The 12,678-nt window shown below is 39.9% G+C and overlaps 1 protein-coding gene and 2 gene segments (V, D, J or C); all 3 read right to left on the bottom strand.

The window, feature by feature from the left end:
• Nucleotides 1-1,749: 1,749 nt before the first annotated feature.
• LOC134473362 (T cell receptor delta variable 1-like) lies at nt 1,750-2,542 on the bottom strand. The segment is given in 2 exon segments: nt 1,750-2,204; nt 2,431-2,542. Coding segments are annotated over 2 exon segments (501 nt in total).
• Nucleotides 2,543-6,527: 3,985 nt separating this feature from the next.
• Nucleotides 6,528-7,734, bottom strand: LOC111758145 (T cell receptor alpha variable 12-3-like). The segment is given in 3 exon segments: nt 6,528-7,129; nt 7,328-7,450; nt 7,596-7,734. Coding segments are annotated over 2 exon segments (480 nt in total).
• A 3,248-nt stretch (nt 7,735-10,982) lies between these two features.
• On the bottom strand, nt 10,983-11,927 carry LOC100733716 (eukaryotic translation initiation factor 1A, X-chromosomal-like). Its single transcript, XM_003474508.4, has one exon. It carries the CDS (start codon nt 11,742-11,744, stop codon nt 11,310-11,312), a length of 435 nt encoding a protein of 144 aa, XP_003474556.1. The 5' UTR covers nt 11,745-11,927; the 3' UTR covers nt 10,983-11,309.
• Between the last annotated feature and the right edge of the window lie 751 nt (nt 11,928-12,678).

Below are 12,678 nucleotides of genomic sequence, written 5' to 3' on the forward strand. Positions count from 1 at the left end.
ATATTAATGCCAGTACATTAAAGAAAGAGTGTGTTGACTCACCTAGAAGAGATAGGACCATCCCCCAGAGGTGGTACATTGCTGGAAACCAGTGAAAAGTAGCGCTGAGAAGGATTTAAAATGAACTAATTGACTTTCTATGTTTATCTGTGAGTCTGGCCTAGGCCTAGGCTCCTTGCCTGGTGATGGGAGCTGATTCATAGTAAGTGAACCTCTATGAATCACTGGTCCTAGATGAGGCCTGTAGTGGCCTGTGAAGCCACAGATATCTCAAAAGGCACAGTAAGGCCACAGCTGAAGACACCTTGGCTCAAACAGTAATAAAGTAACTAGAGACTGCAGCTGAAGGAATTTCACTCTGCAGTTTCTCTCCTACCATAAATGTCATCTTGGAGATAATATGGTAATCCTAAATCAGCATAATTTATTTGTTGAAGATGTTCCTGAAGTGACTCCCAAGGTCCTGCTCATTTCCCATGCTTTCTTCAGTTTCCACACTTTTGTTTGGAGATGAAATAAATATGGGCAGTCCAGAGAAGCTCTTTGTCTTAGCCCTTGGCACCTCAAACTGAGCTAAAGCATTTTGACCCTCCTGGAGCCCTACAATCGTATCACTTCTCTCATTTATTTAAGCCTTTGAAGAACACTGATATGGAAGATTGGGGATCTAGGTCGGAACCCGATAGTACATGGATTTGTTTACTCTATGAGGGACAGGGTAGGCACAGGTTTAGTTGTTAAGGGGTAGTTGCATGTTATTAGTAGCAACTATGATTGCTCTGTTGTCTTTATATAAACTTTAAATGTCTTTAAAGGAAGTATATATGAGTATCAAGCTGCTAAGTATTACTGTAGTAGCTTTGAACTGTCTCAGTTCAACCCTCTAGAAATATATTTCCTAGAATTTGGTTGGCTGTGTTTTCCTGGCTTAAGATTGGCCATGACAGATATGGTACAAGGTGTGAAAAGTCAGTGTGATACAGGAACTGTTTCCTGTAAGGTCTGTGGTTTCAGGTCTATATGCTCTTGGGTAGCTCCCACATGTGGTCATAAACCTGCCAGCTCATTTTCAGGTAACAAATCTCTTTTACCTCCCATTATGACCTCTTCACTTTCTCTTTGTCTTAGCTAAAGTATGTATGTACCTTGATGGCAAATGGCTTTTATCCTCTTGAAGATCATCCAACAAGTGAGAGGAAGGAGATGGGGGACACACAAGTAATTTTCTCGCACAGTTTTCAATGTCTTCATAGGTCCAATGATATTCTTACAAGTCATAGTTTCTGTACATGTTTATGCTCATCCAATTTATATTCCACAGTTATATTTATAAAACTGTAATCTAGCTGACATTAAATCAATCAGGCTCAGTACCAGATATGAGGACAAAATGTCACAGAGACTCCCGCATCAGCTCCAGCAATTGCAGAAGTTCTACTCTGTAGATTTCATGAATTATTTAAATCACTCTGGTGGTCAGCATCTCAGATTGTACCCAACTGATCTAAAACCTAGAGGAAACAGACTTAGGAAATATTTAGCATTACTGTTCTAGATGACTAGATCCAGATTTCTGTTGTGAGCCTCTGTAAAGGAAATTGACACATAAAATAATTATGAGCCAAGTATTCCAACTTTAGACAATTTTATTCACTTTGGATTTGATCTATTTTTCACTGAAGTATTCAAGGAAATGCATTAGAAAAAAGTTTTCCTGACACTAATTTCCCAAGGAGTCAGAAAAAGGTTTTACTTAGAATTTAATTCACTGATCCAGGCCACAGTAAAGCAACCACCATGCTCCCTTCCTGTCTGGGATCTGCAGGTGCCAGTCTCAGCTGGGCTGCTGGCTCTCAGAGAACTCCTGAGTTTTTGTTCAGCTTTTACTGTCAGTTGAAGCACAGTGCGTTCCCGAAAAACACAGAAGTATGTTGCAAAATCTTCCATTTGCAAGGGTGAAATGGTGAGGCTGATTGTCTGAGCTCTTTTCTGGAAACTGACAGAATAGCGACCAGTATTTGCATTATTACCAGTGTAACTCTGGTGAATGAGCAGAACCATCTCTCCACTGAAGAGTTGCTTGTACCAGTACAAATCATAAAGGGCTACATTTGTCTTGTAGGAACAGTCCAGAACCACTGCTGTCCCCTCTGGCCTTGAAAGAGCGGTCTGACCTTGAGTCACTTTCTGAGCCACAATGAGTCCTGTAGGAGCAATAAAAAAAAAAACATAGCTGATTCTCTGACACAATAATAAAATACCAGAAGATTTCAGACTAATCCAGGACCCAACAAGAAGCCAAACTGGAGTGACACTTTGCTTGCTCTTTTCCTCATTCCTTTTTTCACATCTGGCCCATGTTAAGCATCTCACGCCTGTACACAGACTTTTCATCTTTAATATTCCTGACCATATTTGGACCATCAATACCAGAAGAGACGAAGGCTCCGAACACCCACAGCAGACTGGAGAGCATGGTGTGGCCTGTGGTTCTCTGTTCAGGGTGTTCTCCCTTCGCTGGATATCTAGATGCAGACTCTGATTGTCTCCCAGTTTGTGTAAACATGGGTTTTTATGCAGCTCTTTCAACCCGGAAGTGGGGTTTCTTAGGTTCGTAGACAAGGTCTGTTCCCCCATGAGAATAAATGTAGCTCACTGCAAGGCATTGCCAGGTCTACTTGACTTTCTGTAACAGGTTAGCAGCACTTAGAATGGGGACCCGAGAACAGCAGTCAGTATAGAATTAGACTGTTTAACTCACCCTAAAACAACAGCATACACTACAGTTACTATGCTGACAAGGTTCTTTCCTGGGCAGACACTGGCTGTTCCTACTGTTCAAGCATTCTCAGAAATCCCCAACTCACATTTAGTCCACGAAATGATGGTTACCTACAATATGTTAAGCTCTATCAAAAGTGTAAACCATATAGATTGCTTTGAACGAAATGGGGACCAGATTATTAAAACTACTCCTATTCCACACCTGTATTCCCTCTAACCTGGACCTAGACGTGTGAAAGGCGGGAGCCACCTGGAAGTAGATGGCTGAGGGATTTGTCAGGAGATGAGTATGTGTATTTGAATATTTTTTTTTTCAAGCATTGTGCTTCTTTTGGCACTCCACCTCTCTGACCCTCTTTTTGTCCTGGTCAAAGTGGTTCACCTTAAAGACTCAGGAGACTGCAAGGAAATGAGCAGATCTGGATGGTGTGAGGAGAGGATGAGGAAGGCGTAAACTCAGCCAAGATGTCAGGATGTCTCACCGCTCTATTTACATCCTCAGATTTCATGTACAGCCCTGGAAAGAAAGAAAACTAAGTTTCATATTAATATATTTTAAATTGTACAAAACAGTTTCATAATCAAAACTTTGATCAATTTAAAGTTTTTCATTGCCACAAGTTGAAAAACAAATGAATCTCTACATAGTTGCTAGAGAAACTAACAACAAACAGTAAGAAATTAAGAAAGAAAACCGTAATATTCCCTAAGATCCCAACTAAAATAATACAATTGTTGTAACCCACCCAAAAAGAAGGCCACATGATGAAAAAAGGAGCAAGATCCCTGAGATGATAAACGGGGCAAGATGTCTTTTTTTTTAAAAGAAGCGCTTTTATTTTAGCTGGCCCAGAGACACAATGCAGATAGAATTTGGAAAGCTGTGCAACTGAGTTAGAGTTTTGACTGATTTTTATGGTTCATTTATGATTAGCTCATTGATCATTAAGTACATAGTGATAAGAAACAGAAATAAGGTGGGCCTTTGTTCCCCTTTGTTTGAGGTCAGAGCCATTTCACAGTGGGTGGTTAGCCAATTCATAGCCCTTGGTCTGCCAATTCCAGGAACATTCTTCTCTCATAAAGGGAACAATGGTTGACACAACATAATTTGTCTCTTACAGGGGGGAACAAAGGTTGACATAGCACACAGGTTACTTGGGGGGTGACGTGTACAGAACAGCATAACGACATGGTCAGTTAATTTATAACTGTGATTGGTGCTTGGTTACTAGGGTAATGAGCTCAGTACAGAATGACAATACTGCTAATAGCTATATTTTTAACTAACAATTTTTGCTACTTATCTTTTAATCAATTATTTTAATTTTTCAGCATCTTAGTACAACAACAATAAAATGAAACAAAATGCCTCAAGTTTTTAATCCTCACTAATTGAAGTTCATCTCCTGGAAAGCAAGCTGGCTGAGATTTCCATGAAAAGGTGACTGTTACACCATCTGCAGACTGGCACTGGGCACAGGGAGTGAGAGGAACAGCTGTGTGGCTGGTCTCTCACACTTCCATCCTAGTGAGAAGGCTGCCCATCCACCTGTGCACCCACAGACAGGGCTGCTGCCAGCGCCATTCAAGAGGAAGGTTTTGAGGAGAAAGACACAGTGAAATCCCCTCAGCCAGTCTGCCTTTCTCAGATATAAACCCAGAGCAAAACTATGTTAGCCACTCATAATTATAGATGATGGTGCCTCTCTATGTAGAACTTTTTATACATTTTAGCCCAAAATTATTTCAAATTTTAAAGATTGTGAGATTTTATATATATATATATATATATATATATATATTCTCCATATATCCCATTAAGTGGAAGGAAAAATTAAAATTTGGGAATATAACAATTAGAAATGCTGCTCCACAGGTGCCAAGAGGGTCCCACAGCCATAGTTCACACATGGTCAGCACACAAAGTCCCTTTTCTTGACCACTGTAGCCAGCACCCAACTCTTGAGGGTGTTGTGTCTCTGTGCAGAGAGCCTTTCTTTACAGAGCTGATCTCTTCACAAAGCTGAGCTCCTCCACTGTGGTCACCACTGTTCCACGGAGTACACCTTAGCCCAAGAAGGGCCACAGCAAGTGACTTCAGTGCTTCATTATAAGGAACCAAAGGTGAACAACCTGGCCCCCTCCCTCAGGTTGGGGGAGGCAGCTCTGTGGGGCAGTGCATGCCCTGAAGCTCCTCAGAGGTTGTACCAAAACTCCAGCTAAACCATATCTTTAACTACCCTTTTAACCTCTTTCCTCCATAAATTATAGGCAGAGCAATTTCAATTTAAGCTCTTTTAAATTCAAACTACACTAATGTGTCATCTCATTTATTTATAAAACCAATCCTCAAATATATATATACGGTTACAGCTTATGATCAAATGGCCTGTTTGGTGCCATGATGGATGTTCAAACTACTATCATGACCTTGGTTCCTTCCACAATTCTGTGCTTCCAGAATGAACTTAGAAACCTGGAGCCAGCATGTGTCTAGATTTCAGCACAAATTCTGTCTTCCTTACCACCATGTAATTCTATTTCTGTGTTTTGGAAACATTTGTTAGGTGCTTTCAAATTTCAGATTCAGAATGTGACACAAATCCAGACTGGGCTGGGTTACTAAATTTTAATTTCACATTTCCAAATTCTTCTAGATCCTAGCTTATATAAACAATGGTATGGCTTATGGGCTAAAATATTCATTTTACAAATAAAGGTGGTTTGAATTTTTATTCCTGTAATTCATCTGAATGCCTATTACACTGTATGAATGATTTCTTTTCATCAAGCCACACATATATTTCCTGGATTTCATGGAAAACAAAGGCGTGATCATTGTGCCTAGAAGTCAGAAAAGTGGGGCTGAGGATAACACACATTACATCTTCAGCATTTCCAGCTCTCCTCACCAACACTGGCTAAAATTCTCCCCGGTACAGGGTGTTCTGTAGTAGCAGATCCAGGCAGATCTTCAGTAATGGTAACAAAGCACCTTGGTGTCCAGAACTCCTCTAAATGCCTTCTGGAAGACCCTTCCTGAGATATCTGGGGTCATGCTGCTTCCTGTGCCCTACTAGTGCTTGGAGCAGTTTATAGCTGTGGAGGAAGTGCCCCTTAGGTCCACACCTCACCCCAGGGGCACCGGCTCTGGAAAAGAAATCAGAGACTTTTCAGCCTGAACTCAAAAACAGGAACACAGACCAGTGTAGATACTTGATATCTGCAGGCATCCCACCTCTTTGTTTGGCCAGTTCTCACTCTGACTCTGGTGTGACTTTGCCCACGTGCTGTGTCTTTATCTAATCTAGGGGTGAGGTTGCAGCTGAAAGTGGAGGAAAAGTGGTAGATCTATGAAGTAGTTATGAACTAAGCCTTTCTGAAAGTGGAGGTTTAAGACTCCTTCCTTTCCTTTGCATTTCTGTGTTACCAACACTTTCCTAATGCAGTGGAGCAGACCACTTGAGACACAGAACAGAAAGAGGAAGACTGCAAGGGAGTATCCACTGTCATGTCAAAATGTGCTACTTCATTGATAAAGCTCATCACAAAACTAATCCTCTGTATAAAATTGTGACTTAAAACTAAAGAAGACATCAAGGTGTATGTGCTGTACACAATTTCTGACAATTGTAATTCAATTTTAAAGCAAAAAGGAGTCAGGGAAGCTTCACAGGTGACTGACACATTTATAGCATTGCTTATGGTGACACATTCATGGTGATACATGGACCTTCAATTGCACAGAGATTTATAACTTACATATGTGAACCTTTTGTACATACACTATCTCAAAAACATTTTTTAATTACAGTGGCAATGGAAAAAAGGAAAATATTTATATCAGACAAAGATTTTGCCTCTTATTTCCCTTCCATGGTCATTTATTTTCAGAATTATTAGATACTCTCCTAATCTCTAGCGTTGCTCTTAATCCCCTCTGCATTTGGAGCAGATACAGAAAGCCTGTGCCCTGTGCTCTCTGCTCTCCTCAGGGCTGCCCAGACTCTGTGGTTCTGGTGCAGGCTGCAGCTGCCTGTGGAGCACTGTGGGCTCATTGCACAGAGGTAGGCAGCTGAGTCATGGTGCTGGGAGTCTGTGATGTGCAGGGAGAAATGCCGGCTGGCTGTGCTGAGCTGCGCTGTGAATCTTCCTTCCTTTCTGTCACCACTGGAGAACAAGGAAATCAGAAACTCAGGACCCTTCCCAGGATGCTGTCGGTACCAAATAAAGGTTTGAAAATTCCTGCCACTGTAACTGCAGTTGAGATCAATGCTGTCTCCCTCTGAAACACTGAGGGTCTCAGGACTCTGCTCTACCTCCTTCTGTTGGCCGCTCACCCCTGTGCAAAAAGACAACAGGCAAAGAAGATCAGTTGGCAAGTGGGTGCTTACTCTCCAGGATAAAATTTATCTTTTCAGTGCTTTCCCAATTTCCTTTTTTAGTGGAATAAACACATCCATATTCATCCCACACTCCTGGTACACATGACAATTTTATGTACTGTACTTGAAGTTCCCAAAGAAATGACCCTACTCACAGATGAACTGAAGCCACAGGATCACTAGGAAAACATTGAAGAATCCCATTGTTCTGGTGTTGCTCAATGAAGACTCAGATTTTAAACTCTAAAAAGGTTTCAAATACTTCTGATTGTTTTGCTCTAGGAAACAAAAATATAAGTAACTGTTCTTAAAATTAGAACATATTCTTTGAGCCATCCAGCTACACCAGACCTCTTTCTCCTTCTGATCTCCCCCCCCCCCACCTCAATTCAAAATGTTCCTCAGCCCGGTTTGGTGGCTCACGCCTGTAATCCCAGCACTCGGAGGCTGAGGTGGGAAGATCGATCCTTGAGAGTTTGAGACCAGCCTGGGCTACAAAGTGAGCTCAAAGCCAGGTTGAACTGCATAGCGAGATCTTGTCTCAAAAAAGATTAAAAAAAAAAAAAAAAAAAATTCCTCAAGGTAGAGAGAAGATGCTGCCCTCTTGTGTTCTCAGATGGTAAAATGCAAACTTGACATCCTGATAAATTTAACGATTAGGAAAGATTTACTCTGAGTAGGTCTCCATGTATGTGTGGGATGCATACATGTGCATGTATTTTACATGAAATGACAACAGACTAATCACAAACTTTACTCCTTATACAAACACATATTTTTTTAATAATCTTTGGACAGTCCTAGCTTAGTTCATCACTGCATATAAAAGTAAAAAATACTCAATAATACTGCAAATATACTTCACCAAAGTGATGTAATTCCAATGTGAATGACATTTAACACTCATTCCAAAGCAGAATTAAAACACTTCAAGGTTATATTCTTCTTTCTGGGGAGGCATCAAATGTCTTTCTGTGGGGAAATGATGATTATTGACATTATGTCTATTTTTTTTTACAATAAAATCAATGATAAGAATTTCAGTCTAAATTTCTACATGTGAGTCATAGTATATCACATGCTGTACTCCAGTTTTCTGTGGCCTGGGATGGCTCACAACTGTCTGAGTCTGGGATCCCAGGAGATGTGATTGTGTTAATACCACAAATTAGATTCATCATATTAGAATTCTACTGAAGAAGCTTTAATTAAAAACAGTGTGGCACAAATTGAAGATATTTAGATGCGGTCCATGTCACTCAGATCAATCTGAATGGCTGGTAAGGTAGCACAGGTGTCCTGAGACAAATTTCTACGTCACCACATGGGGACAAAGAGTGGGTAAGAGTGAAGGACAGTGTCTATGAGTCCTTTAACTACTACATGGTTTCCCAAGTGTGTGTTTCGTATAAGTTGTGAGCTCACACACTGAAGGATTTCTTAATACTATGCTTACAGCAAACAACTCTAAATGCTGAGACAGTTTTCCCTCTGTGACAAAGAACAAGTCTGCTCACCGTTTGCTGTTAAGACAGGGAGTAACCAAGCTCAGATTTCCTCCTCTTGGCACACATAACCTTAGGCACAGAATCCGTGTTCATCCACTGTGTGTCCTCTATAAACACCGGATATGGAGGCATTGAAAGGATGCACAAGTGCGTATGCTGTTTACTGTGCTAGTGCCAGTATATTCCTTTCTCTGGGCCTGGAAGCTGTGTCTTTATTGACAGTATTACTGCAGCAGTCAAGTTAGCTCAGCAAAGGGTAAAATGCGAGTCCTAATATGCTCTTACCTACCTTTAAATTAATGTTGGGAAATTCTGATTTTCCAAAAATGTACTTTTTGAAGGATATACTAGGTAGCCCCTTAACGGGTTTACAAATCATGTCTGGTAAAATGAATGAGCAATTTTCTGACATAGTTTTATGGAACAAAAACTCCTACAATATCAGTGTCATAGAGGTAGATGACTGCTAATCTTGTGAAGAGCCTCTTAGCCAAAAAAGAGGTATTGAAGTTGGACTATTATTAACCAGTTCATTTAAACACACCCTTTTAACACCTAATCTCTTACAAAATGTCTACAAGAGCTAATTATCTGAATTCATTTGTTGGTGAAATTTTCCCTTGCAGTATTTTGAAATAAAATTTTAACTATGTGACTTGAGAAGTTGTTTTTTTATTTTCCCATACCTTTTAGTTGTGGCTTCTCTGTAACATTTTCTATGGGTTTACTCACCTTAGAGCACGCTGGCTCAGGCCTTCTGATGAGGTGAGCTCCACTGGGGGAGGGAAGGATGAGAGTGTGAGTGGAGTTAATTTTCAGCAGAGTGCCCTGAGTACAGAAAGGCCAGGTCCTGAGTGTCAGGGAAAGGGCCAGGGAGGACTGAGCTTCACCCCATCATGCAGCAGAGCTCACACACTAAGCAGGAGTCACTGAGATGAGAAAGAGAGAAATGAAAGGATGAGGGAGAGAAGGATTCAGCCACACTCACTCACTCACTCACTGATTCATTCCTTCGGTGGGTATCTGTGAACTGACTGCAGTGAACTGGGCATCAGTCTAGACACCAGGGCACTGAACAGTTTCCCTGGCCTCATAAAACCTGTAATCTAACTAGGTGAGTAATCACTCAAAATACTTACACACAAATCAACAGAATAGATGCTTGTTACTGTTCTTATGCTATGGAAATAATTTGCTCTGGGCAGCAAGATCTGCTGAAGTGAGAGGATTTCTCTAGAGTAGTGGTGTTTGCACTGAGACTTGAAGGGGAGACTGAGTCAGGCTGGCCAAGATTTGAGAGAATAATACTTTAGGTCAATAAAAGAGTAAGGCTAAATGTGGGAACCGACATGACCAATTCAGTGAACTGAAGGAGACTAGGATTGTTGGTCACCGAGTGATGGGAAAGGTGAATTAAGAACTGAGATTGAAGGGTCAACCCAGATATAAAGTTATGTATGCTCTGTATCTCATAGCTCAAGGATTGTATTTCACTATAGGAATAATAGAAAGCTCCCGAAGCACTGTAGAAAGAGGTAGATTGGATTAAAACTCTCAGAAGAACTGTGGCAAGTGACAGATTAATGACTGTCTAATTCTTAAGTGACAAAATCCGACTGGGGGGCTTGTGAGCACGCAGGGGATGTCAGGAGCCAAAATGGTGCACAGGCAGAGTGACCACTCTTGCTGGTTCTGAGGACCATGGATGTGTGCAGTTGATGCCTTGAGAGGAAATGGCCAGTGAAACGGTAACTTGGGTCAGAAAAATACATTTCAACTTTTTGTTTATTTACATATCATATTGTAGGAATTCATACTGATCCTATGGGATGAACTTTGATGTTTTCTCATCTTGTCTTATTTTTTAAGACCAAAATGCATAATCTCATGTGCAAGTAAAAAATAAAATTAAAATTATGTGAAAACTTTCATGTAAAATAGTAACTACTTTAAAATATTGATGTACAAAATGATTAAGTACTGATAAATTAGCATCATTGGTGTGCCACTGTTGACAGCAACTTTTGATTAAGAAATCAATCAGTCTGTGTCACAGATTTTGTCATATTTGGACAACATTTTTTTCCAACAAAACTGTAACTTAATGATGTTCATTAAAAATATTTCTACAACCTTGAGGCTATCCTAGGGTAATTAGTGAATTCAAGACCACTCTGGGTTAGACAATGACACCCTAACTCAAAAGGAAATAAATTCAATAATAATTAGAAAAAATACCAATAAGTTAGTATTTTTTTAAAAAGTCTTTGTAAAGGGATAGAGCAACCATTGGAAATTATACTTTTTTATCACAATCCATAGCAAATGGTTTATTCAAAACATCCATTTACTCACGGCAAATGGCAGGAAAGGCAGTAAAGCACTATTTTTTGAAATACACGTGGTCTTCTATCCATAAACTCCATTACATCAAAAGAACAAAATGGGCATAACATTTCACTTAAGATTATTCAGCATTAACAATTTTAACAGAAAAATATCTCAGAACCAAATCAAACTGCCTTAATAAATCACAGTCATGTTAATGAAAACTTCTAGGAGGGTTATGGCTAAAATCCAAACTGTAGGACAAACTTCCAAAAAATAGTAATAAAGTGGTGGGTTCAATCTAGATATCGTCAATGTCTTCGTCATCATCTCCAATGTCATCATACTGAATTGCATCATCATCTCCAGGACCAAACGTATCAGTTTCATTGATCTTGGCATTCTCAGGAAGCTCACCATACACCTTCAGACTTCCTGCTTCATCCGCGTTGTACTTTAGAATCACATCAGCTTTGCTATCTTGATAGTCATGGAGACCAACCAATATGATGTCTGAGATATTTATCCAAACCTTTTTTCTCAACTTCCCTCTGATGTAGCACAGGCTCTTCACACCATTGAAATGCATCACTTCTAATCGTACATTACCCAGCATTTTGATTACTTGAGCATATTCTTGTGTGTCCTCTTTGAACACCAATTCTCTTTTTTCAGAGTCATTCTCATTCTTTCCTCTGCGTCTATTTTTACCTCCTTTACCTTTATTCTTAGGCATGCAGTTAAGAAGGCAGCACAGCTTGTATGTCTTCTTCCTGGAAATTATACTTTTGATCTGGGTGTGATGGTGCACTCCTGTAATCCCAGCACACAGGAGGCTGTGGCAAGAGGATCATTGCAAGTTTGAGACCAGTGGGGCTACACAGTGAGCCCAAGGCCAGCCTGAACTGCATAGCGAGACCCTGTCTCAAAAAAAGAAAAAAGTAAAAAAAGGATAAATTATTCTCTTGATACCTTTTTCTGGCATGGAAATGCATAAATACAATGTGGAGAAAGACAACCATGTTAATAAATCCTGGATATGTGATGACCCATTTTAATATAAAATACAGCCACATATGTGTGTTCCCAGGATTTTAAATGATACAATTTTCAATTTCTAGGTGCTGTACCCTCAAAGCAAGCCCTATGATGTTGTCTGTTGTCAACAAGGGGGGCAAGTCATCTTTTAAGAAGAAGCACTTTTATTTAAGCTGGTACTCAGTGGCACAGTACAGATGGAGTTTGCAAAGTTGTTCAGGTGGGTTAGAATTTTAACAAATTTTTATAGTTCATTTAGGATTAGCTCATTGACCACTTAAATACATAGTGATGAGAAACAAAAACAAGGTGAACTTTTGTTCCCCTTGCTTGAGGAATTTCACAGTGGGTGGTTAGCCAATTTATAACCCTTGGCCTGCCAATTCCAGGAACATTTATCTCTCACAAAGAGAACAATAGTTGACACAGCATCATTTGTCTCTTACAAAGGGAACAAAGATTGAAACAGCAAACAGGTTATTCATGGGACAATGCATAGAGAATAACATGACTATGTGGTCAGTTAATCTATAACTATGTCATTGGTACTTCAATTATGTGGTTACTAGCACAAATGACAATTCTTCTAATAACTATCTTTTAACTATTTTTGCTAATAACTGTCTTTTTAA

Source organism: Cavia porcellus, unplaced genomic scaffold (genome assembly GCF_034190915.1).
Source record: "Cavia porcellus strain 051 isolate PalLab524CR breed Dunkin Hartley unplaced genomic scaffold, mCavPor4.1 scaffold_26, whole genome shotgun sequence".
In the NCBI taxonomy this organism is placed as follows: domain Eukaryota; kingdom Metazoa; phylum Chordata; class Mammalia; order Rodentia; family Caviidae; genus Cavia; species Cavia porcellus.